At 37.6% G+C, this 27,774-nt stretch overlaps 1 protein-coding gene and 3 long non-coding RNA genes across 4 annotated transcripts; 2 read left to right on the top strand and 2 right to left on the bottom strand.

Moving 5' to 3' along the window:
* Positions 1-9,978: 9,978 nt before the first annotated feature.
* On the bottom strand, positions 9,979-11,397 carry LOC149500143 (uncharacterized). Its single transcript, XR_016325244.1, has 2 exons — positions 10,435-11,397; positions 9,979-10,149 (listed from the first exon to the last, which is right to left on the bottom strand). It is a non-coding gene; the product is annotated as an uncharacterized LOC149500143 (long non-coding RNA).
* Positions 11,398-17,454: 6,057 nt separating this feature from the next.
* Positions 17,455-18,343, bottom strand: LOC114245620 (uncharacterized). Its single transcript, XR_016325204.1, has 2 exons — positions 17,917-18,343; positions 17,455-17,625 (listed from the first exon to the last, which is right to left on the bottom strand). It is a non-coding gene; the product is annotated as an uncharacterized LOC114245620 (long non-coding RNA).
* Positions 18,344-20,798: 2,455 nt separating this feature from the next.
* LOC149500142 (uncharacterized) lies at positions 20,799-21,726 on the top strand. The gene is made up of 2 exons (XR_016325203.1): positions 20,799-20,976; positions 21,273-21,726. It is a non-coding gene; the product is annotated as an uncharacterized LOC149500142 (long non-coding RNA).
* A 4,546-nt stretch (positions 21,727-26,272) lies between these two features.
* Mor (moricin) lies at positions 26,273-27,696 on the top strand. The gene is made up of 2 exons (XM_028177854.2): positions 26,273-26,500; positions 27,378-27,696. Exons 1-2 carry the CDS (start codon positions 26,384-26,386, stop codon positions 27,459-27,461), a joined length of 201 nt encoding a protein of 66 aa, XP_028033655.2. The 5' UTR covers positions 26,273-26,383; the 3' UTR covers positions 27,462-27,696.
* Positions 27,697-27,774: the final 78 nt, after the last annotated feature.

Raw genomic sequence — 27,774 nt, 5'->3', positions numbered from 1 at the left:
ATAGACATCTTAACATCACACATCACCTCGACATTAGATAGGTCATCGAAACAAGTTGTAGCGGAGGACTTCCTTCACCGCTTCAAATTGTCCGACGATATTAGGGAACTCCTTAGAGCTAAGAACGCCTCGATACGCGCCTACGACAGGTATCCTACCGCGGAAAATCGTATTCGAATGCGTGCCCTACAACGCGACGTAAAGTCTCGCATCGCCGAAGTCCGAGATGCCAGATGGTCTGATTTCTTAGAAGGACTCGCGCCCTCCCAAAGGTCTTACTACCGCTTAGCTCGTTCTCTCAAATCGGATACGGTAGTAACTATGCCCCCCCTCGTAGGCCCCTCAGGCCGACTCGCGGCCTTTGATGATGACGAAAAAGCAGAGCTGCTGGCCGATACATTGCAAACCCAGTGCACGCCCAGCACTCAATCCGTGGACCCTGTTCATGTAGAATTAGTAGACAGTGAGGTAGAACGCAGAGCCTCCTTGCCACCCTCGGATGCGTTACCACCCGTTACCCCGATGGAAGTTAAAGACTTGATCAAAGACCTACGTCCTCGCAAGGCTCCCGGTTCCGACGGTATATCTAACCGCGTTATTAAACTTCTACCCGTCCAACTCATCGTGATGTTGGCATCTATTTTCAATGCCGCTATGGCGAACTGTATCTTTCCCGCGGTGTGGAAAGAAGCGGACGTTATCGGCATACATAAACCCGGTAAACCAAAAAATCATCCGACGAGCTACCGCCCGATTAGCCTCCTCATGTCTCTAGGCAAACTGTATGAGCGTCTGCTCTACAAGCGCCTCAGAGATTTCGTCTCATCCAAGGGCATTCTCATCGATGAACAATTCGGATTCCGTACAAATCATTCATGCGTTCAACAGGTGCACCGCCTCACGGAGCACATTCTTGTGGGGCTTAATCGACCAAAACCGTTATACACGGGAGCTCTCTTCTTCGACGTCGCAAAAGCGTTCGACAAAGTCTGGCACAATGGTTTGATTTTCAAACTATTCAACATGGGCGTGCCGGATAGTCTCGTGCTCATCATACGGGACTTCTTGTCGAACCGCTCTTTTCGATATCGAGTCGAGGGAACCCGCTCCTCCCCACGACCTCTCACAGCTGGAGTCCCGCAAGGCTCTGTCCTCTCACCCCTCCTATTTAGCTTATTCGTCAACGATATTCCCCGGTCGCCGCCGACCCATTTAGCTTTATTCGCCGACGACACGACTGTTTACTATTCTAGTAGAAATAAGTCCCTAATCGCGAAGAAGCTTCAGAGCGCAGCCCTAGCCCTAGGACAGTGGTTCCGAAAATGGCGCATAGACATCAACCCAGCGAAAAGTACTGCGGTGCTATTTCAGAGGGGAAGCTCCACACGGATTTCCTCCCGGATTAGGAGGAGGAATCTCACACCCCCGATTACTCTCTTTAGACAACCCATACCCTGGGCCAGGAAGGTCAAGTACCTGGGCGTTACCCTGGATGCATCGATGACATTCCGCCCGCATATAAAATCAGTCCGTGACCGTGCCGCGTTTATTCTCGGTAGACTCTACCCCATGATCTGTAAGCGGAGTAAAATGTCCCTTCGGAACAAGGTGACACTTTACAAAACTTGCATAAGGCCCGTCATGACTTACGCGAGTGTGGTGTTCGCTCACGCAGCCCGCACACACATAGACACCCTCCAATCCCTACAATCCCGCTTTTGCAGGTTAGCTGTCGGCGCTCCGTGGTTCGTGAGGAACGTTGACCTACACGACGACCTGGGCCTCGAATCAATTCGGAAATACATGAAGTCAGCGTCGGAACGATACTTCGATAAGGCTATGCGTCATGATAATCGCCTTATCGTTGCCGCCGCTGACTACTCTCCGAATCCTGATCATGCAGGAGCCAGTCACCGTCGACGCCCTAGACACGTCCTTACGGATCCATCAGATCCAATAACCTTTGCATTAGATGCCTTCAGCTCTAATACTAGGGGCAGGCTTAGGGACCCCGGTAACCGTACTCGTCGAACTCGACAAAGAGGTCGACGTGCAACCTAACCCATGCATCAGCCCGCTGAGTTTCTCGCCGGATCTTCTCAGCGGGTCGCGATTCCGATCCGGTAGTAGATTCATTCGCGAAACAATTGCTCTTGAGTTGTTAGGTCTCCTTCGGAGGCGCTCGGGCAGTTGTTAGCAAATCCCACCCCTCTTGGCTGAGCCTTTGCTCGCCCACCTGTCCTGGTGAAACTGGAAAGGCCTTCGGGCCACCAGTAAACTTTCAATCATAAAAAAAAAAAAAAAAAAAAAAAAAAAAAAAACCAAGTATTCCGAAGCGCACTAAACGCGGTGAATAAAAGAATCGGTCGAGTTATGTTTGTTCGATCATAACTGTGGCACGCTTGCCCCGCCTACATTACCATTCCAACCTTATTTATCTATTCCGTGGTATTAAATGATCATGAGTTTTTAACTACTATAAAATAATAATGTATCTTAAGACAGTCAATGACCTAAGATTTAGTTTTTTTTTTCCTACCTATGCTGATAGCCTTGAGAGGCTATTTCAGCTTCGCCCTAACGTTTGTAGGTGAGCTCGCGGGGCTCAACCGGAGAGTTGCTAACGCTGACCCTAGCAAGAGCAGTGCTTCGCAGAATCTACCACCGGATCGGAAACGCGACCCACTGAGAAGATCCGGCGAGAAACTCAGTGGGCTGTGTCTGGGAGTTAATTTACTCGTCGAGCCCTTCGTCGCAAGCGACGGGTTCGACGAGGACGTGGACGTGGACGTGGACGTGGACGTGGACGTGGACGTGCTTGTGGTGCCTAAAAGCACCGTTAATGGATCAGGAGGATCCGTAATGACGTGCTTTGGGCGACGTCGACGGTTTACCATTCGGTCTACTGGGTCGGGTATGTAGTTTCTAGTGGCTACGATGAGAGGGTTCTCATGTCGTGCCGCCTTCTCAAAATGGCGCAGCGATGCCGACTGCAGATACTTACTAACTGAATCGAGCTCCAGGTCATCGTGGAGATCCACGTTCCTCAGGAACCATGGCGCTCCGACGGCTATCCTGCAGAATCGAGATTGAATAACCTGAAGGGATTTCAAGTGGGTGCGGGCTACGTGAGCGAACACTACGCTTGCATACGTCATGACGGGGCGTATACAAGTTTTGTAGAGAGTTACCTTATTGCGGAGGGACAGTTTGCTTCGACTACAAAGCATTGGGTAAAGTCGTCCTAGTATAAACGCGGCACGGTCGCGTACCGTTTTTATGTGGGGACGGAATGTCATCCCTCTGTCGAGGGTGACGCCTAGATATTTGACTTTCGAGGCCCACGGTATGAGCTGGCCAAAGAGAGTGATGGGGCTAACGGCGGAGGTGTTTGCGCGCCTATTAATGAGTGGGATGCTCGAAGTGGTGTTCGGAGGGCGACCCCTTTTGAAGAGCACCGCTGTGCTTTTCGTGGAGTTGATGTCGATTCGCCACTTCCGGAACCACTGTCCTATGGTGGCTACTGCGATCTGGAGTCGCCGATGAAGCAACGACATCTTCCTGCACGAGTAGTAAAGATTTAGTATCTTCGATTAATCAATTTAAGATTTGGATGCATTTGTGTAAAATAGCTGGAAAGTAATGTTTAAATGAAATGCGCATGAACTTAAGTTAAACTCAACTATTTATAACATTAGTACAAAACTTCGTTTAATTTTATTGGTTTACAAATGAATAAAAAAAAGCAATTTTAATAATAAATTTATTCACAAAGTATGTATATCGTCCGTCATTAATTCAGTACATTAATCAGTCCGTTAATTATCAAATCATTTAATGTGTCAGTAAGTAAAGAATAAATTTTTATTATCAGATCAGAATACTAATGATGTAGCCGCGCAATAAACGACGAAGGCGAAGTTCTGTTATCAATAAAATGAACACGTGCGCTCACTAAGCTCGTCACAGCACGGGAGAAACCATAACAATATAATTCTTGTAAATTTTAAGGAGGAAAATTAATCAATAAATATTTATAAAATAACTGTACGTCATAGCACGACAAATAACTGTCAATGTACGAGTACTTCTTAATGTACGTCTGTACATTAAAAGGTATTAAAAATGGGAAAGAGTCACTAAGGAACAGTAATAAATTATAATACATAGAATTAATTACTAGGAACTAGTTTTGTTACAAAGTGCTTGATATACTGGTGGTAGGACCTCTGTGAGTCCGCGCGGGTAGGTACCACCGCCCTGCTTATTTCTGCCGTGAAGCAGTAATGCGTTTCGGTTTGAAGGGTGGGGCAGCCGTTGTAACTATAATGAGATCTTAGAACTTATATCTCAAGGTGGGTGGCGCATTTACGTTGTTGATGTCCATGGGCTCCAGTAACCACTTTACACCAGGTGAGCTGTGAGATCGTCCACCGACCTAAGCAACAAAAAAAAAAATAATAGGATTTTGTAAAAATAATATCGCCATTTAAATATTTTTGGATTTTGTATCTACTGTTGCGTTTTAGAAAAGCAAATAATAATATTAATACGAAAGTAACTCTATCTATCTGTTAGGTTTTACGCCCTAAGCTTTTCACTAAATTCAGAGTAGAAATAGTTTTGAACCCTGTGAGAGAACATAGTTTTTACCAAGCAAACCTTGAACAGGAAACTAGTCCAATTTATAAATAAGTAGTAATAAGGAAAAATAGTTTTGCTAACGTCTGTGTTGATCGGTTGGGTTTTTTTACGAGTGTGATAACAATTGCTTCAATTATCACATTTTGCTGGCATAATATGTACATAAATTACACTGCTTTATCATAGCAAGTGTTCACCCCATGATCATAATGCGATTATAATCACAAACACCTCAAAATCTAGACTCATTTCATCTACAGAATTTGGTTTTTTGTTTTGTTACTTACTGACAACTAAAAACAAAACTGAACATTAGATTTTTTTTGACTAAAGATAAAGCTTTTCACCCATAGTTATTAAAAAAAATTGGCTAACAAAAAAAAAAGGAGAAAATGGTACTTAACTATTATGTAACTGTTTAATTAAATATAGAATTTGCTGCAAAAGCCAACATACTGCTACTACTACTGGTTTTGGCGTTAACCATACATTTTCTACGTACGATTACATAAAGAGAAGCCGGGATATGGAACGGAGCGGTACTGGCTTGGCAGTGTATTTTTATAATTACAAGTGGCATTGTCTAAGCGAGATCCGAATATCTATAGATTAATACGTGAAGCAAAAACTTTGTAACCCTTTTTACGAAAATTCCGCGGGTAGAGGAGTATGAGAGGAGTTCCCACGCTTATAGAGAATATAGAGAAGGAGTGCAGAATGCATTTTTTTTTATGAATTATGCCTAAATAATACATTAAATCAATAAAAGAAACATGATACACACTACCATGTATTTGACACACGAACGCATATTATATACTCTTTGTTCATTGTCAAACTTTAATTATTGTTCCAAGTTTGTGGTCGAATTTGAGAATAGATTAATATTGTATGTCTATAATGTAGCCTTGGAGAAATCTGTGATTATAGGAAGTAAAATAAAAGTCTTTATAAGTTATAATTTCAATTAATTGTAGTCGAAATTCGACTATCGGGGGACCGCTAGTAACACCAAATATGATGTTTTTTTTAAATTAAATTACCTCCTCACTCTAAGCATGCGCATATTACATGTGTGTGTAACTGATAACACACATTAAAAGGATAACCTTGAATGCAATTAACATATTATTATACACCCAAATAATTAGCACCCAATTAAATTTTTCATACGGTGCAGCGGTGTCTCTTAGTTTATTTGTTGACAAAAATAAGGTAATCTAAAAAGTGATGTAATAACTGGATACATTTGAATCATTGTTTATATTTAATTTCCGAAAAGATATGAGGTTTTGGCCGTAATTCGGTTCTTTTAATTTAGTACAACGTTTTTCTATTGAAAGTGTTTTGAGGAGTTGTTTGATATTATTTTGACATTCTCCACCAGTAACTGAAGCATAGCTTACCCATGCTACCTAGAATCACTGCATTCATCCACGGTGCATTTTCATTGATATTTTGCACATATTGTCCAGTTTTGAGCTTCCCTCTACGGTTCTGACAGAGCGCTACGATATATATATACAAATACATACGTTGTTAGGAGGCTCTGCATAAATTGGTTAAAAGGACCTATTAAAAGCAAAAATTTAATATAGTAAGATGGCATAAAACGAACAGATAGGTTTCAAAGATAACGAATAGATTTCCACTTATATGCTTCTATGCTTTGCATAGAAATTTCTGTTTACGATAAAATTTAATATTATTGCGATATGTAATAAACAACAATAATATTTATTATTAAATAACATTACATCTTAATATATATATACACACATATATATATATATATATATATATATATATCATTTATACAATTTTCTTTTGTTCCTAGCTTTTGTGATTAGCCCTGCTGTCCACGATTTCGCATGAGATTATAAATTTCGTGCACCGTTCCCGTTGCACTGATAAGTGAAATCGATAGTGAGTATTTGTTAAGCTCGTTTTTCATTACGAATATTGGTACCTGCCTGCAGCATTTGAACACCGGTATAGTCATATCGCTTGATACAAATGCACCGAATGCAATGTCTTATCCTTTAGGCCACAACGACTTGAAAACGAAAGTTTTATGTAAATTTATTCTGTCTTAAGGAGGGTTTTCCTGACTTAAGCTTTAGCAACTGACGCATCAAAAAACCGAATATTATCCTGTGGCTTTCCTACGGTAAATTCATCACCAACATTCCCGTGTTTGTGAGTTGTGAAATAACTATTTTTCGTATTACGTGGTAGTAGATAGGTTCTCCTGGTTTTAAAATATTTTTAAAAACGATTTTACCATCAGATGCAATTTATCTTCTCTCATGTTATGTTTCAATTAGGTACGTATGTTATAGATGTTAATTATATTTGCATAATTTTGAGAAATATTGCATTTAATTGTCCATATTTTAAGCTTAGACGTGTATCTTTACGGTTGTTACTGACGCCAGACTTGATTTCGAAATGCGAGTTGGAATTTTCGCAGAAATAAACCGGAGTCATTGTACGAAAGTGAGAGCCTAAAAAATGCTGATTCGTCAGGACTTATTCATGATGACGATTCATTCAGACTATCGTAAGGGATCCAGTTGGAAACAAAAACGGCTATACGATTAAAAATCACTTATTATTATGACGGTTGAATAATGCAGTAGAAGACGCGTGCGTATTGATTGGCTAGATCCGATTCGTGTGTTTTATTCTATCTAATCGCTGGTACCCTCGAGTTGTTATTATAGCTAATAGGGCTCAGCCTGAGAAGACTTGCTCACATTAGCTATAATAATATGAATCTATAATACCACCGGATCGGAATCACGATCAAATCATATGAACCGGCGAGAAACTTAGTGGATTGTGTCTAAAAGTTAAGTCGCACATCCAAGTCTTGTCGATTGATAGCGATATCGGGTGCTTGGAGTACTTAAAACCACTGAGAGTGTATTGGGAGGATCCAACAAGCTATGCTTAGGGCTACGACGGTTGTGCTTTGTTCCGTCGTCTGGGTCAGGTATGTAAATAGAGGCAACCACGATAATAGGATTAACGCGTTGCGCTGCTTTTTCGAAGAAACTTTCTGACGCTAATTTCAAATACTTACGCAGTGGCTCGATTTCGAGGACATTGTGAAGATTTATATTCCTCGCAAATCATGATGTTTCAATAGTTATCCTGCATAAACTGGATTAGATGACCTGGAGGAAGTTAATGTGGGTGCGGGTCGCGTGAGGAAATACTCCACATGTATAAGTCATAACAGCAGACAACAACCGTATACAACTTTTATAGTGTCATCTTGTTACGAAGCATTCACGTGGTTCTCATTTTTATCTTTTTTGCTTGGTATTAGTAAAATGTTTGTGTACCGGGCTATTAATAGGTGCAACCTCCTCTGTTTGTGACTGAAAAAGATCTGGCCGTCCACGTAGTGTTCGTACGAAAAAGGTGGTCAAAACAGTAAGGGAAAGAATTCGAAGAAATCCTGTCCGAAAGCAAAAGATTTTATCTCGGGAGATGAAGATAGCACCTAGAACCATGTCGCGTATTTTAAAAGCTGACTTAGGACTTGCAGCCTATAAGAGACGTACTGGTCATTTCTGAACTGATAATTTAAAAGAGAATAGGGTGGTAAAATCGAAACAACTACTGAAGCGGTACGCAAAGGGAGGTCATAGAAAATTTTTGTTTACGGATGAGAAAATGTTTACAATTAAGAAACATTTTAACAAACAAAATGACCGAATTTATGCTCAAAGCTCTAAGAAAACTTCCCAATTATTCGACAGAGTGCAACGTGGGCACTATCCGACTTCAGTGATGGTTTGGTGGGGTATTAGCTATGAAGGAGTGACTTAGCCATACTTTTGTGAAAAAGGTATCAAAACATCGGCACAAGTGTATCAAGATACCATTCTTGAGAAGGTAGTGAAGCCCCTTAACAACACCATGTTCAATAATCAAGAACGGTCCTTCCAGCAAGACTCGGCACCAGGTCATAAAGCTCGGTGTACGCAGTCTTGGTTGGAAACGAACGTTTCGGACTTCATCAGAGCTGAAGACTGGCCGTCGTCTAAACCCGATCTTAATCCGCTGGATTATGATTTATGTTCAGTTTTAGAGAGTACGGCTTGCTCTAAACGCCATGATAATTTGGAGTCCCTAAAACAATCCGTACGATTGGCAGTGAAAAATTTTCCCATGGAAAGAGTGCGTGCTTCTATTGATAACTGGCCTCAACGTTTAAAGGACTGTATTGCAGCCAATGGAAACCACTTCGAATAAGCTTTTTATACTTTAAATTGTTTTATATTTATGTATTAAACTAACACACTGTAAAAGTAATAAATGTTATTTGCCATAGATTTTTTTTTGTTTTTTATTATAACAGTATTTATGGCCAGACATATGCATATATGTCTGTCATTTATGGCATAGTAAAGTTAAAGGATTACCCAATGATCTAAGGCTACCATCGTCAAGAACCCTATTGCTCATTTGAAGCATGATAAGCTCTTAAATGAACACTTTGGAAAAAAGTTCATTCCAAAGCCGGGTGTTATGTGGAAAAAATATCCCAGGCAAGGCACTGTAGATCAACGCTATGATTTTAGGTAATATGGATGAAGCCCTCAGAATACTCCTCATAAAACATAAAGCGAACCTAAGTTCCTGCGTAGTCCTAGAGGTTCCTAGCGAGCCACGAAATAAAAATTAGTATAAATTCAAATTACCGAATATTTTATGTGTATTAATATAATCATTACAGAATACTTGATTTTCGACGACTTAAATTGCTGTTTTTCTGTGTAAAAGTAAAAAAAATTTCAATGCATCTCAATAATCAGTATGTACTTTCAACATTCATGACGTTAGAAAAACGACACTTCTGTTTAAAAATGTAATCAAGATAATTGTAGATCCGATAATTCAAAGAATTAGGTTTGGATAAGACCAGCGATTGTAAAAACATAAATGGAAAGTTTGTTACTGGAGAAATGGTGTCGGTAAAGCTTTATAATTACCATTGAAAAAATGCTTTTGATGAATGAGAAAACTCCATTTTTTTATATTTGCTTTGTTCGGTTTATTGAGTAAGTGTTTTTTATTGTATTGTTGAGTGAATGAACTCATGGCTAGCCTGCTGATAATGTGTTACCGGGCTCTATAAAGGGTCACAATGTGAAGCCGTTTCCTTTCTTGAAGTTGAATTGTAAATTTTGTTTGTGTTACTTATGTATTATCGCATTAATCAAGTTGTAATGAACTGGCGGTCAAAATACACAGATATTATGGGGTAGGGTGGGAAAGTGGAGTAATAAACTGAACTGTAAAGAAAACCAACGGATATTGTAATGATACCTTTATAATATTTATTTAAAAACAAAAAAACATTATTGATTTGTAAGTTTATGTTGTTTCTAAGGTAGTTCGTGATTAACCTTGATTCCCACGGTTACGCACGTGGCTATAGACTTCATGGGCTGTTCCCGCTGCGGTGAGAACTTTAAAGCCTTTGGCCTGAAAAAAAAACGTCGATAAATAAAAGAGGTTGGGAATAAAAAAAGTCTTTAGTTAATTAATCTTTAGTGAGTTTTTAAAGTTTAATTTAGTTCTAATTATTGTGCTTAGGAAACTTATAAATTCTATGAGTTTTGATTTTGTATTTACATATAAAACAAAGGTAAAATTTATTTAGGATGCTTTTGTTTGGGTCAGGAGGGAAATCACTGGACTTGTTTACTAAACAAAACCTACTGAGAATAAATTATTGAAAAATATATTCTATAAATATTATATACTCACAATAATTTTCCCACCCTTCTTCAGACTTTTGACAGGAATTTTCGGATCAGCCTGCCCACTGCAAATCATCAATGACAGGGCTACCAGTACAACAATGAAATACTTAAGGAAGTACATAGTGGATTTTATTTTGAATAACAGCTAAATGTTCGGTGTACCAGCGTTGAATGACAAGAAAAATGACCGAACATCTTTATTTATACTAATTCATAAGAGTATTTTCCTGATCTGACTAGACGTGATTAACCCTTCAGAGAAACCACGGTTTGATCTTGCGGTTTATATTTATTATTATAGAATTTTCCAAGTGTTGATTATTATTTTTATTTGAAGTATCTACAAAATAAAAAGGAAAAATTCAACTCAGTAATTTTAGTGTAATAATGGTTTAGTTGTTCATTGAAATAATCTATTGCTTATGGTGTGAGACCCCTTTATTACTTCACAATAATGTGTTTAATAAATTGTAATAAATTTTAATTAAAAATAGTGTAAGAAAAATGAATTTTATTGTAAAAAAAGGCATGGGTGCATGCTATCAGTAGTTATAACTATTTTAAGTCATCTTTTGAGAGAATTACATAAAAAAATGTCGTTTGTTTCACATTGATTAATAAATATTTTATGAACAGATATGAGTATAAGGGTTATCTATATATTAATACGTGAAGCAAAAATTTTGTACTCCTTTTTACGAAAATGCGCGGACGGAGCAGTATGAAATTTTCCACACTTATAGAGAATATAGAGAAGAAGTGCACAATGTTAATATTTTTTTTAAATAATGCATAAAAGATACATTAAAACATTAAAGAAAACATTACACACACTACATACCATGTATTTGACGCACACACGCATGCATACTATTTATTGTCAAACTTTTGTTCTTGACGTCTGTGATCAAATTGAGAATAGATTAAATATTGTTTGTCTTATTAATATTTTTTTATAGAGTAGCCTTGGCGAAATTTGTGATTATAGAAGTATAAATACAATCATAATAGTGTACAAATTTTCAATTCCAATTAATTATAGTAGAATTTCGACTACTGCGGGACCGCTAGTTTTGATAATATCCTGAAAAGCACCCCATGCTTTTTTATAATAAAAGAATTTTTTCTTACGCTATTTTTAATTCAAATTTATTAAAATTTATTTTCTATTTTTTAGTTGGATTTTCTATAAAAGCGTATTTTGTTAGTTTTGTTAAACTATTATTTATTTTTCATTTTTTAGTTGAATTTCATTTATTTTTATTTTTTTAATATTTAATTGTCATTGGTCCTTAATAAGTATACCAAATTTCGAGTTAATTCGACGTTTTGAAGGGGGTCAAAATCATGTTCAAAGATTCCGTTACTAACATACATACATACGTCTGAAGCTAATAAAAGCGTATTAAAAAAAAAGGTGACTATCCATAGTAGAATATCATTCGTATTCTTTTTACTAATTTGAAACAATTATGGGTTATATTGATAACACTATTAAATCATTCGCTTCGATTAATAGTAAACAATAAAATTAACTAGTGGTCCCCTGTTAGTCGAAATTCTTCTAATTGAAATTATAAGTTTGAACATTATTATGGTTCTATTGTCAAAGACTATTGTTTCACTTCCTATAATCATAGATTTCGCTAAGACTACATTATAGACAAATAATATTAAAGACAAACAATATCAATCTATTCTCAGTTTGACCCATGTTTGACCAGACTTTTAAAAATAAAAAAGTGACAATAAAAAGAGCGCCTATATAGGTACGTGTGAATGTGTTAAATACATGGTAGTATGTGTCATGTTTTTTTTATTGATTTAATGTATTCTTTAGGCATAATTAAAAAAATATTAGCATTCTGCACTCCCTCTCTTTTCCGCCCTACTTCAGAGCCTGGGTAGGAATTTTAGGATCAGCTTGTTCTCCACAAATCATCATTGAGAGAGCCATGAATAAAATAACAAAATAATTCAAAGAAGTTCATTGTATTTGAAGTTTTTGGATTTTTTAAGAGGGTCAACTAAGGTGCACACAATACAATATAAATATCTTTTATATATTTTTTTCTTATTCCTTAGATGAGTGAACGAGCTTACGGCTCACCTGGTGTTAAGTGGTCACCGGGAACCATAGACATCAACAACGTAAACGCCGCCACCCACATTGAAACATGAGTTATGTCTCAGCCTGTACAGCACAACGACTGCCCCACACTTCAAACCGAAACACCTTACCTACCCTTGCGGGCTCACTTTTTTTTTTTCCTACCTAAGCTGGTATCCTGGAGCGGCTATTCCAGCGTAACCGTAACTAGTAGGTGAGCTCACGAGGCTCAAACCCGACGACGATGCTAACACGAACCCTAGCAAGAGCCGTGCTTCGCAGAATCTACCACCAGATCGGAAACGCGACCCACTGAGAAGATCCGGCGAGAAACTCAGTGGGCTGTGTCTGAGAGTTAATTTAAGAACGGTGACCGGTGCTTGAAGTACCTAAAAGCACCGTTAGTGGATCGGGAGGATCCGAGATGAAGTGTTTTGGGCGACGTCGACTGCTTTCCATTCTGTCCGCAGGATCGTCCTACCACCAATAATAACTACGCAAGTTATAATTTGTGCGGGTTTGATTTTTATTATAAAAATTGGTACCTGCCTGCAGCATTTGAACACCGGTATAGTCATATCGCTTGATACGAATGCACTGAATACAATGTCTTCTTATCCTTTAGGTCACGACGACTTGAAAACGAAAATTTTATGTAAATTTATGCTGTCTTAAGGAGGGTTTCCCTGACTTAAACTTTAGCAACTGACTCATCAAAAAACCGAATATTATCCTGTGGCTTTCCTACGGTATATGACAAAATTCTCACTGTTGTTGTCATTCATAATTCATTACCAACATTTCCGTGTTTGTGAATAATAACTAATTTTCGTATTACGTGGTAGTAGGTAGGTTCTCCTGGTTTTAAAATATTTTATAAACGATTTTACCATCAGATGCAATTTATCTTCTCTCGTGCTATGTTTCAATTACGTATGTTATAGATGTGAATTATATTTGCATAGCTTTGTGAAATATTTTATTTAATTGTCCATATTTTAAGCTTAGACGTGCATCTTTACGGTTGTTACTGACGCCAGGTGATTTCGAGATGCGAGTTGGAATTTTCGCAGAAATATCCAAATTCGTTGTACACTTATAAAAAATACATCTTACTACATATAAAAAATACGATTTTGTTACGCTAAATTGATAACATCAAGAAGCATTCTCTTTATCCCAAATAAAATAGTTAAGGAATAAAGAATGGCGAGCTTTTCTATCATCTCATTTTCTTTCTTGTCATCCGTCTTTTTAGCGAGTCTGTGCATAGCTAAAACTACCTTTACGGCTTAATCTCACGTTTTATTGTAATTACGAGTTTAGTATTATGACATGTCCTTCTTCAAACGAGGCTTGTATTTAAGGATTAGTAGCGGCTTGGCTCTGCCCTTGGCATTGCTGATGTCCATGGGCGACGGTAACCACTCACCATCAGGTGGGCCGTATGCTCGTCTGCCAATAAGGGAATTAAAAAAAATCCCGTAGTCACCACGGACTACCCCATGTTTTTTTTTTTTTTTTTCTACCTACGCTGATAGCCTTGAGAGGCTATTTCAGCTTCGCCCTAACGTTTGTAGGTGAGCTCGCGGGGCTCAGATCGGAGAGTTGCTAACACTGACCCTAGCAAGAGCAGTGCTTCGCAGAATCTATCACCGGATCGGAAACGCGACCCACTGAGAAGATCCGGCGAGAAACTCAGTGGGCTGTGTGTCTGTGGGTTAATTCGCTCGTCGAGCCCTTCGTCACAAGCGACGGGTTCGACGAGGACGGTGACCGGTGCTTGTGGTGCTTAAAAGCACCGTTAATGGATCAGGAGGATCCGTAATGACGTGTTTTGGGCGACGTCGACGGTTTACCATTCGGTCTACTGGGTCGGGTATGTAGTTTCCAGCGGCCACGATGAGAGAGTTCTCATATCGTGCCGCCTTCTCAAAATGGCGCAGCGATGCCGACTGCAGATACTTACTAACTGAATCGAGCTCCAGGTCATCGTGGAGATCCACGTTCCTCAGGAACCATGGTGCTCCGACGGCTATCCTGCAGAATCGGGATTGAATAACCTGAAGGGATTTCAAGTGAGTGCGGGCTACGTGAGCGAACACTACGCTTGCATACGTCATGACGGGGCGTATACAAGTTTTGTAGAGAGTTACCTTATTGCGGAGGGACAGTTTGCTTCAACTACAAAGCATTGGGTAGAGTAGTCCTAGTATAAACGCGGCGCGGTCGCGTACGGTTTTTATGTGGGGACGGAATGTCATCCCTCTGTCGAGGGTGACGCCTAGGTATTTGACCTTCGAGGCCCACGGTATGGGCTGGCCAAAGAGAGTGATGGGGCTAACGGCGGAGGTGTTTGCGCGCCTATTAAGGAGTGGGATGCTCGAAGTGGTGTTAGGAGGGCGACCCCTTTTGAAGAGCACCGCTGTGCTTTTCGTGGGGTTGATGTCGATTCGCCACTTCCGGAACCACTGTCCCATCGACCCCATGAACGTCGTTCGTCTGTAATATTGGTTTTTCATCGTTTTCAATTGCTAAGAATGAACCTCTGTCGTAATTATCAGCTTTGATCTGCTGTGATGAATATAATTGAAGCAGAACTACAGGTTTGTGGATTTCAAATATATTATTACTCTGTTTTGAGTAGTTTCACTTAGAACAAGCAGCATCTCAATGACTAAGCCCTAAAGAATGCTGATTCTTCAGGACTTATTCATGATGATGATTCTTTCAGACTATCGTGATGGATCCATTTTGAAACAAAAATGGCGACATGTTTAAAATCACTTATTACTATGACAGTTGAATAATGCAGTAGAAGACGCGTGTGTGTTTATGGGTTACAACCGATTCATGTGTTTTATCCTCTGGTAGCCTCGAGGGGTTATTTCAGCTCACGGGGCTCAGCCTGCGAAAACTTGCTCACATTAGCTATAGTACTAGCCATACTTCATAGAATCTATAATACCACCGGATCGGAATCGCGACCAAATCATATGAACCGGCGAGAAACTTAGTGGATCGTGTCTAAAAGTTAGGTCGCGCACTCTTGTCGATTGAGAACGATGACCGGTGTTTGGGGTATCTAAAACCACTGAGAGTGGATTGGGAGGATCCGAAAAGCTATGCTTAGGGCTACGGCGGCTGTGCTTTGTCCCGTCGTCTGGGTCAGGTATGTAAATAAATGCCTCTATAATTGGATTATAGCGTCGCGCCGCTTTTTCGAAGAAGATTTCTGAGGCTAACTTCAGATACTTACGTAGTGGCTCGATTTCGAAGCTATCGTGAAGATTTATATTCTTCGCATATCATAATGTTTCGACAGCTATCTTGTATAAACGGGATTGAGCGACCTGGAGGAAGTTAATGCGGGCGCCGGTCGCGTGAGGGAACACTCCACATGCTTATGTCATAACAGCAGACAACTTACAACCGTATACAACTTTTATAGTGTCATCTTGTTACGAAGCATTCACGTGGTCCTCATTATTATCTTTTTTGGTAATGGACCCAAGCATGTCGTTGCTTTTTAAGCTGTATCTAAAAACGGTTCTCTAACTGTATCTAAAATAAACAGTTGTCTTTACGGAACTCACGCTATGCGGAATATCACGCATATTTTTAATTCTCCATTGACGTGAAATGAAAACAAAAATAAATAAACTACATACTATCTTTTCAAGTTTATATCTAGCTCCATTTCAGCTTAAAATATATATTTTATTTTATTTTAACATTTCAAAGTTTTGAGATTCAGTAATTTTATAGATAATCACGTTGCCTACGATAGTCAGGAAAATTTAGTTGTGGATTACTAAAAGTATAACGTATAGAGTCTACGATGAATGAAAATAAATTATTACATTCTTATATCCATTGTTTTTTATTGAATATATACCATTTATATACCATTAGTACATTAGCTTGCATGTTGTTACAAATATTTTTATTGACTGTTAAGGTTGATAGATATATAGTAAAGTTAAAGGATTACCCAACGATCTAAGGCTACCATCGTCAAGAATTTCAGGAACACAACTAGGCAGCTACCTATTGCTTATTTGAAGAATGATAAGCTCTTAAACAAACACTTTGGAAAAAGTTCATTCCAAAGCCGGGTGGTATGTGAAAAAAATATCCCAGGCAAGGCACTGTGGATCAACGCTATGATTCTAGGTAATATGGATGAAGCCCCCAGAATACTCCTCATAAAACATAAAGCGAAGCTAAGTTCCTGCGTAGTCCTAGAGGTTCCTAGCCATGCTATGAAATTAAAATTAGCATAAATTCAAATTACCGAATATTTTATGTATATTAATATAATCATTACAGAATACTTGATTTTCGACGACTTAAATTGCTGTTTTTCTGTGTAAAAGTAAAAAAAAATTTCAATGCATCTCAATAATCAGTATGTACTTTCAACATTCATGACGTTAGAAAAACGACACTTCTGTTTAAAAATGTAATCAAGATAATTGTAGATCCGATAATTCAAAGAATTAGGTTTGGATAAGACCAGCGATTGTAAAAACATAAATGGAAAGTTTGTTACTGGAGAAATGGTGTCGGTAAAGCTTTATAATTACCATTGAAAAAATGCTTTTGATGAATGAGAAAACTCCATTTTTTTATATTTGCTTTGTTCGGTTTATTGAGTAAGTGTTTTTTATTGTATTGTTGAGTGAATGAACTCATGGCTAGCCTGCTGATAATGTGTTACCGGGCTCTATAAAGGGTCACAATGTGAAGCCGTTTCCTTTCTTGAAGTTGAATTGTAAATTTTGTTTGTGTTACTTATGTATTATCGCATTAATCAAGTTGTAATGAACTGGCGGTCAAAATACACAGATATTATGGGGTAGGGTGGGAAAGTGGAGTAATAAACTGAACTGTAAAGAAAACCAACGGATATTGTAATGATACCTTTATAATATTTATTTAAAAACAAAAAAACATTATTGATTTGTAAGTTTATGTTGTTTCTAAGGTAGTTCGTGATTAACCTTGATTCCCACGGTTACGCACGTGGCTATAGACTTCATGGGCTGTTCCCGCTGCGGTGAGAACTTTAAAGCCTTTGGCCTGAAAAAAAAACGTCGATAAATAAAAGAGGTTGGGACTAAAAAAAGTCTTTAGTTAATTAATCTTTAGTGAGTTTTTAAAGTTTAATTTAGTTCTAATTATTGTGTTTAGGAAACTTATAAATTCTATGAGTTTTGATTTTGTATTTACATATAAAACAAAGGTAAAATTTATTTAGGATGCTTTTGTTTGGGTCAGGAGGGAAATCACTGGACTTGACCAGCTTACTAAACAAAACTTCCTGAGAATAAATTATAAAAAAAATATATTCTTTAAATATTATATACTCACAATAATTTTTCCACCCTTCTTCAGACTTTTGACAGGAATTTTCGGATCAGCCTGTCCACTGCAAATCATCAATGACAGGGCTACCAGTACAACAATGAAATACTTAAGGAAGTACATAGTGGATTTTATTTTGAATAAGTGCAAAATGTTCAGTGTACCAGCGTTGAATGACATGAGAAATGACCGAACATCTTTATTTATACTAATTCATAAGAGTATTTTCCTCGTCTGACTAGACGTGATTGACCCATCAGAGAAACCACGGTTTTATCTTGCGGTTTATATTTATTATTATAGAATTTTCCAAGTGTTGATTATTATTTTTATTTGAGGTATCTACAAGATAAAAAGAAAAATTCAACCCAGTAATTTTAGTGTAATAATGGTTTAGTTGTTAATTGAAATAATATATTGTTTTATGGAGTGAGACCCCTTTACTACTTCACAATAAAATCGATTTATTAATTAGATAAGAGATGACAAATTATTATTTAAGCTTGTGTCTTTAAAAAAAAGGTGATTGACAATATTAAAGACAAACAAATAAATTATAGACAATATTAAAGACAAACAATATCAGTCTATTCTCAATTTGACCAGACTTTAAAAAAAAAAAAAAAGTTTGACAATAAACGGAGAGCCTTTATGCGTGTGTGTGTATCAAATACATGGTAGTATGCGTCATGTTTCTTTTATTGATTTAATGTATTTTTAGGCATAAATAAAAAAAACATCATCCTGCACGCCCTCTCTATATTCTCTATAAGTGTGAGAAATTTCACAATCCTCCATCCGCGAAATTTTCGTAAAAAAGGGTAAGAAGTTTTTGCTTCACGTATTAATGTATACTTAGTCTGGCCATAAATACTGTTACAATTAAAAATAAACAAAATATTACATTTGAATTTGGAATCTGTTATTTTTATATGATTGCTCATTGCGTTTTCTCATTTTGGCGCCAGTACATTGTACAATATTTTGCGATATTAAAATGGAGTGGGGTGATAAAGAGAACCGAATCACTGTGATTGCATTACACAAAGTAGGTATGGAGCCAAATGCAATTTTTAAAACTCTCCGTACGCTTGGTATTAGTAAAATGTTTGTGTACCGGGCTATTAATAGGTGCAATGAGACCTCCTCTGTTTGTGACAGAAAAAGATCTGGCCGTCCACGTAGTGTTCGTACGAAAAAGGTGGTCAAAGCAGTAAGGGAAAGAATTCGAAGAAATCCTGTCCGAAAGCAAAAGATTTTATCTCGGGAGATGAAGATAGCACCTAGAACCATGTCGCGTATTTTAAAAGATGACTTCGGACTTGCAGCCTATAAGAGACGTACTGGTAATTTCCTAACTGGTAATTGAAAAGAGATTAAGGTGGTAAAATCGAAGCAACTACTGAAGCGGTACGCAAAGGGAGGTCATAAAAAAAAATTGTTTACGGATGAGAATTTTTTTACAATTGAGCAACATTTTAACAAACAAAATGACCGTATTTATGCTCAAAGCTCTAAGGAAGCTTCCCAATTAGTCGACAGAGTGCAACGTGGGCACTATCCGACTTCAGTGATGGTTTGGTGGGGTATTAGCTATGAAGGAGTGACTGAGCCATACTTTTGTGAAAAAGGTGTCAAAACATCGGCACAAGTGTATCAAGATACCATTATTGAGAAGGTAGTGAAGTCCCTTAACAACACCATGTTCAATAATCAAGAATGGTCTTTCCAGCAAGACTCGGTGCCAGTCATAAAGCTCGGTCTACGCAGTCTTGGTTGCAAACGAACGTTTCGGACTTCATCAGAGCTGAAGACTGGCCGTCGTCTAGTCCCGACCTTAATCCGCTGGATTATGATTTATGATCAATTTTAGAGAGTACGGCTTGCTCTAAACGCCATGTTAATTTGGAGTTCCTAAAACAATCCTTACGATTGGCAGTGAAAATTTTTCCCATGGAAAGAGTGCGTGCTTGTATTGATAACTGGCTTCAACGTTTAAAGGACTATTGCAGCCAATGATGATCACATCGAATAAGCTTTTTATACTTTAAATTGTTTTATATTTATGTATTAAACTAACACACTGTAAAAGTAATAAATGTTATTTGCAATATTGTAACTGTATTTGTACTGTAACTGTAACTGTATTTATGGCCAGACTAAGTAGTTAAGCGAAAAAAAAGAAATTTAATTTTACCCAAAACCTACATTTCATTCCAATTTTAATTGTTAAATTTTTATAAATGGCTCACAGGAAAATATTACACGTATATAAATGGATCACAGGCTATCTGTTAGTTACCAGACCTCTTGAGATCAAAACGTTGATTTCACCGTTCACAATGGGACATGTCAATTGCATGATGACGTATCAATCGGCTTGAAGTATCAATCTTGTTGTGTAACGTCTAATCCCGCCCTTATAAATGGCACTAGCTAAGGCAGGAATAGCTAAGATTATGGTGCCGGCTCGCAATATACTCTATCACTGGATATTAAGAAAAATTGTAATTGTAACTAAAATGTAATTTTGTAGGTTTGATTGTTTTATACAGTGCTACAGGTACTTATTGGTGAAAGTCGTTTATGAACACGTCTTAAAGTACGTATTTCCTTAGAAAAAAGTGCTGCTTGTTTTTAATATTTCAAAATAGCCTTAACTTCTTGAAACTTCCATTCGCATCTGTTGGTTTATGAACCAATTTAGAATGCCTAAACTGGGTGCCATTTATCACTAAATGTTTAATGAATAAGCTATAATAAAACGCTTATGTCTACTCATTAGCAGTCGGGAAAACCTGTACTGGTAAATCATGAGAAATGTTTTGAATTTGTCATTTTGTCATTTTCCTGTACCTTCAAGACATTATAAATACGAACGCGTGTCGCATTTGTTCAATTCCTCACAAAATTCGTGTGAGAGACATCAATATGAAGCTCCTTGCATTTATTTTAATGGTAGCGCTGTGTGCGCAGATTTGTCACGTTTCATGTGATATTAACGTAGGGAGTAGTACTACGACAACCACACCTAAGCCTTGGACACGGAGATTCAAAGATGGATTGGTGCGTATGCTGTGATTTAAGCTTTAGCGGCTTGTCTGGGGCCCTAGTATTGCTGATGTCCATGGGCAACGCCGTCGTTTAAATATTATGACTGTATTCTTGTTATGCTAAAAAGCAATAAAAAAGAACATTTAAACGAGATTTGAAAATAGTTGTTTGCAGTACGCAGTTTTGAAATAAGTCATTAATTAGTGTTAAATTTATGGCCTATTTCTATCACCGGCCTATCGAATTTATTTTTGAGCAAAACAGCTTATTAACAAAAGATGGCTTAATGTTTCGTGATTCTTTTTCAGGGCAAATTTTTACAAGGCGCTGCTGTGGCTACAACGATCCAACAAGGGTTCCAGAATGCGCGAAAAAGTGGGAAACATAAGTCATTTGGAAATCCACCTATTAGTGCTGCTGTTGCTTCGAAACACTGAAATTCCTTTTATGAAACATATTTTTACACCAGTTTTTTTCCTTCCTGTATGGGAAATTCATATGAGTAATTGTATTTTGTAAGAGCTATACATATATAATATAATATTGTTTGAAGAAAAAAAAAGGAGTTTACATAATCAGTTAAAACGCACCATTTACCTTAACTAGGATATTATGGTTAATCAGAAATTAACATAATATGTATCATCTGAATATTTTGATAATGTTTGATTATGAATCGTTTGATTGTTCTTTTCAGCGTAAAACTGAACAAAACGTTATGTTGAAAATTCAAAGAAATAATAAATTTATTGGACAAATAATGTATATAATACATGTACATGCAGCAACAGAAACGAAAGTATTTTATAATTTAAGTCGTCGTGGCCTAAAGGATAAGACGTCCGGTGTATTCGTATCTAGCGATGCACCAGTGTTCGAATCCCGCATGCGGTTATCAATTTTTCTAATGAAATACGTACTTAACAAATTGACTTCCTCGGTGAATGAATAACATCGTGTAATAAAAATCAAACCCGCAAAATTATAATTTGCGTAATTACTGATGGTAAGACCTCTTGTGAGTCCGCACGGGTAGGTACCACCGCCCCGCCTATTTCTGCCGTGAAGCAGTAATGCGTTTCGGTTCGAAGGGTGGGGTAGCCGTTGTAACTATACTGAGACCTTAGAACTTATATCTCAAGATGGGTGGCGCATTTACGTTGTAGTTGTCTATGGGCTCCAGTAACCACTTAACATCAGGTGGGCTGTTACTCTCGTCCATCAATCTAAGCAATAAAAAAAAAAGTTTTTATTTTGTAACCCTAATTAGTTTTTACAATTCCTCGTAGCCGTAATTAAAATGAGTTTCTTCACCTTACCAAGAATATTATGCATTGAGTAAATTCAACGGTTTGGAACTATTAAAAAAAATACCAAACTATTTTATAACATAACTAGGAACATATATTTAGTGGATTCCATGAACGATGGTTGCCGCTTCAAGCACTAGCCGTTATAAAATATTACATAGTTAGTTATATAGCGCCAAGCGAGTGTCGAACTACAAATGTTGGGTAGAACAACGTAAAAGTTCCTTATTAAATATTAACTTTGTGGTTACCGAAAGTGTTCACAGCGATCATTCATCGAGCAATTTATATATTGCAAAATTCAATATAAATAACTATGTGAGTGCAAATATAGAGACCCACACTGCTACACTATATTGGTTGGACACGGGTTGAAGTAGTGAAATAGGTACTACCTCACCATATTTACCAGTTAACGATATATGTATCTGTACGTGTAGATACCCTAGTAGGAAATAACATCGAAAGGTGAGAGGAGATTTTCATTAACAGTACGATAGTGCTTAGTTTATAGTTATAAATACAAAATAACCGAATACCGCTCTCATCGAAATCGTTGAATACGACGAAGAGTTCGACGAGCGAACTAACCCACTTTTTATTTATTTATTGCTTAGATGGGTGGACGAGCTCACAGCCCACCTGATGTTAAGTGGTTACTGGAGCCCATAGACATCTACAACGTAAATGCGCCACCCACCTTGAGATTATAAGTTTTAAGGTCTCAAGTATAGTTACAACGGCTGCCCCACCCTTCAAACCGAAACGCATTACTGCTTCATGGTAGAAATAGGCAGGGCGGTGGTACCTACCCGTGCGAACTCACAAGAGGTCCTACCACCAGTAAAAATAGACGTAACCCATAGACCCATAGACGTTACCCACTGAGTTTCTCGCCGGGTCTTCTCAGTGAGTGGCGAATCCGATCCAACGGTATGTAGATTCTGCGAAGCACTGCTGTTGCTCTCTGTCAAGAGTGACGCCTGGGTACTTGACCTTTGAGCCTTTGACCCACGGTATGGGCTAGTAGAATATAGTGATGGACCAATTGGTGGAGGTGTTTTGTTTACGCGTCTATTAGGGAGTGGGCTATTCGAAGTGGTATTCGGAGGGGGACCCTTTTTGAAGAGCACCGCTGTTCGTGGCGTTGATGTCGATGCGCCATTTCCGAAACCACTGTCCTGTGGTCGTAACTGCGGTCTGGAGTCGCCGATGCAGTAACTTTTTCTGAGTAGTAGATAGACGTGTCATCGGCGAAGAGGGCTAGATGGATCTCCGGACACCGGGGCATATTGTTGATATACAAATTAAACAGTAACGGGGAAAGTGTGGAGCCTTGCGGAACTCCAGCTGTTAAATGATGGGGTGAGAGCGAGTTCCCTCAACTTGATATCGGAACGAGCGGTTCGATAAGTAGACTCGTATGATGAACACGAGTCTGTCTGCCACTCCCATGCAACACAGTTTGTATATCAAACCGTTGTGCCAGACTTTGCCGAACGCCATCGCGATATCGAAGAGGGCTCCGGTCGGGATGATCCGTCCGCGCGTGTCTGAAATATCTCCTTAGGCTACCAGTGAAAAGGTATAAAAGTACGTTTTCATGTTTTTATGTTTTTTTTCTTGTTCGAATTTCTAAACATTGTAACCGATAATATAGCAGATCTTTTTAGATCTAATTAATCTGATCAAAGCAATTTCTTTTGAAACTTATTTTATTACTGGTGGTAGGACATCTTGTGAGTCCGCGCGGGTGGGTACCACCACCCTGCCTATTTCTGCCGTGAAGCAGAAATGCGTTTCGGTTTGAAGGGTAGGGCAGCCGTTGTAACTATACTTGAGACCCTAGAACTTTATATCTCAAGGTGGGTGGCGCATTTACGTTGTGGATGTCTATGGGCTCCAGTAACCACTTAACACCAGGTGGGCTGTGAGCTCGTCCACCCATCTAAGCAATAAAAAAAAAAAAATATATATATATTATGTTGGAGACTAAATATAATAATATAAAAATAAGTATTATATCAACGAAAAATCGTTTCAAAAATTAATTGAAGAATCTGTTCAAAAACGTTGAAAAAGGCTCTTAGACCACCAAGGGTGGAACTTCTGTCGAGACCAAAGGCGAAGTCCCGATGGACGTACAGGGAACGAAATACCGCATTAAAAATTTGGATAATTCAAAATATTTCAATAAACATCGATGTTGTAAGTAAACGTTAAATGATGTCGCGCTAAAAAGATAAGAATGCAAGCGCCGACCAATATTTGTTAAAAAAATAAGACAAAAATAAACAGCTATAAACATTTTTTTCCTGTTTGTTAACCGATTTTTTTTGGGTCATTAGTTACGAAGTTCAATGCCATCAAAATTATATGGCACATTATTTCGTTTATTTAAATGGTAGTAATACAATAAAAGGTATAACAAATAATACAATGAAATGTAAACATTTAGGTATATTAACATGAATCTACATCTTGAAGAGTTTTACTGATTATGGTTTAATTACAATAATAGAGCGAAATCGCATAAATTTTGCAGTAGCTCTGGTTATATATGAGTCGACTATTATCAAAGCCGGCAATCTGACTTTTGGACAATGATTGGTAAATCAGAAAAACGAATTATTGACTTTGTATTCCATTGGCAGTCACAAAACTCTTCGGAACGACATCTTAGATAAATAACAGGTTAACTATTAACCTTTATTTAATGCAAGTTTTAAACCGTATTCTTTGAAGGAGACGATTATATTCAAATCAATCTGTATTGACATATCAATGAAATTTTTTTGTCCAAATGCACAGATTGCCACCTTTGATAATAGACGACTCATATAACGTTTTGCACTCTCTGTAGCATGCATATATTATTTTAATACTTAATACTAGGTTCAGCAGTGCATATTACATACTGTAACTTGGAAAACTGCAAGAAGTTTTACTAAAGCGCCATCTGTGCTAAAGTCGTCGCACTTTTTTCAAAAACTTCCAGCACATTTTATTATGCTAGTAGGTACTACATCTTTATAATGATATTAATTGCTTTAATTTAAATAATTATCATTTTGCAGATACCTCAATAATTTTGTTTCTTTTATAAATATCTGTGATGAATAATCGAATCCACATTTTTGTTTAATTTGACAATGGTATTAAATCCATCCCGTCGATTACTACCGTGAAGATGCATATCGTATCGGTTCAGAATATCGGTTATATTTTAGTTAAAATTTAGATCTCGTATGCAAATATCGGTGGCCGCTCTCATGTCTGTGATTTTTATGATTTCACTTGTATCCACTTGTGGGTACTGGTTGTTCATGAGCTCGCTAGTGGGTCATGAGCTTTTCGACTCAGGAAATTAAGCAAATAAACAATAGCAATCTATGTACGCTACGCCAACAATAACAACAAGTCTGCTCCTGTAGTAACTTTAGATAGGGAGGCATTACAAAATAGAGATATATTATAATCATATATAGGCTATTTCGCCCTAAAAGCAAATATTCGATTGGCACAGAAATTGTTGTCTGTCACAAATGCTAAAATTCTGTTTAAATATAACCTGCTTATTGTGCTCGATATTACTGATAAACATATTGTAAATAATTCTCAGTCTGCAGCGAGTGGCAATCTTACGAAATCCACTTAATAGCGATTACTGATATCACATCGTTGCGTTGTTCTAATGTTTACCCGGTATAATTTATTTCTTGATTTTAATGAATATAACCAATCTATAAGCATCAAATAAGCAAAAACAATTCTATTCATTATTTCTCGCAGTTCACAAACATCTAACCTGCACTTCATTTCACGTATAAACAATTATTCATTTAAGATTTTGCACTCGACCGATAACATTATTTTTTATGAGGATCAACCTCTTAAAAGATGAAGTACTTATCTGTTTTATCTTTTACGATGTTATGACGTTCACAAGAATACACATATTTAAACAAACTTGTGATTATGACCCAACCGCGGTTTATTGGGATTCAGTAAAGTCCCGGAGTTACATATAAAACGATTGGTAACGGCGGAATCAATTCATTGTGTTCTAAAAATTTGCAAAAACAGTAAACCGCGCAGCTATTTAAAACATGAATATTTTTAAACTTTTCTTTGTTTTTATTGTGGCAATGTCTCTGGTGTCATGTAGTACAGCCGCTCCAGCAAAAATACCTATCAAGGCCATTAAGACTGTAGGAAAGGCAGTCGTGAGTACAAATAAATTTATTTAGAAATATATTTAATTCATTTTCTCAATAATGTACTTTTCTTTATTTCGGTTGATTTTCTGGAACAAAATATGCTCGCCTTAATACAGGCTATTTTTTATGATTTTTGTGTTTCAGTGAACAGTATCAAAATGCATATGTTATATATGTATAAGAAAAAGAAATGTGCATAGTTGTATATATATGTAATTGTTGGTAACGTGAAAGCACTAATGGTTTGAAAAATATGTGAACATTTTACATTAGTTAAATGCGTAGTGGTTAGCATCTCACCTGAGTCTTAATGGATGGAATGGAGGTTTAAACAAGGTGAACTACACCAGAGAAACGTATACTGAACTTAAAATTCAAGTTTTCAGGAAATATTCCAGTATAAAATATGATACAGAATTTTTTAAATTGAATTTTTAGGCAGACGAGCATACAGCCCACCTGATGGTAAGTGGTTACCGTCGCTCATGGACGTCAGCAATGCCAGGGGCAGAGCCAAGCCGCTGCCTACCACTGCCTATTACTGTCCGACGTTTATAGTTTTCGTGAGCGTGGACAATTAATCATAAAGCCTCCTCCTCCTCCTTCCTTGCGTCTTATTCCTCACTGCTGAGGGTAGTGACCACCCCTTTGTATCACCTTCGCACGCACGATCTTTCTCCATCTATTTTTATCTCTGGCGGTGTGGAGGGCGTTGTGAAATGTGGAATCAAGAGCGGTGCGGATCGGGTCGGACCAACGTATTGGGCTGCGCCCCCGAGGACTTTTTCCATCTACCTTACCAGTCATGATGAGCTTCTCGAGATTGCTACCATCCTTATGTAGTCGTTCCAAGAAATTATATATTAATATGTTTTTTTTTCAGGGTAAAGGTCTAAGAGCCATCAATATCGCCAGTACAGCCAACGATGTTTTCAATTTCTTGAAACCGAAGAAAAGAAAGCATTAAGAAAAGAAATTGAGTGAATGGTATTAGATATATTACTAAAGGATCGATCACAATGATATATAGATAGGTCATAAGATGTCAACGTGAATTTATGGATTTTTGTTTTACCCTGTGTAGTACTTACCTATAGTCAGTACATATATTGATTGCAACGACAACTGTGTACTATTTTTTATATTTGGTTCGAAAAGTTGCATTATTAACGATTTTAGAAAATAAAACTACTTTACTTTTACACGATGTGTTTGTTTTGAATTGAAATCTTAAATATGAAAGAATAATTTCGTAAATTTACATTTTTATTGATTCCTTG

Source organism: Bombyx mandarina, chromosome 23 (genome assembly GCF_030267445.1).
Source record: "Bombyx mandarina strain Sakado chromosome 23, ASM3026744v2".
Lineage (NCBI taxonomy): Eukaryota > Metazoa > Arthropoda > Insecta > Lepidoptera > Bombycidae > Bombyx > Bombyx mandarina.
Note: the sequence above shows the minus strand (reverse complement) of the source record. Positions and strands in the feature narration are given on the sequence as shown.

Excerpts from the sequence above, each read along its gene's own strand:
- Mor (XM_028177854.2), top strand. The coding sequence starts at position 26,384 with ATGAATATTTTTAAACTTTTCTTTGTTTTTATTGTGGCAATGTCTCTG. Across the intron at positions 26,501-27,377 it reads AGACTGTAGGAAAGGCAGTC|GGTAAAGGTCTAAGAGCCAT; the intron begins GTGAGTACAAAT and ends TTTTTTTTTCAG.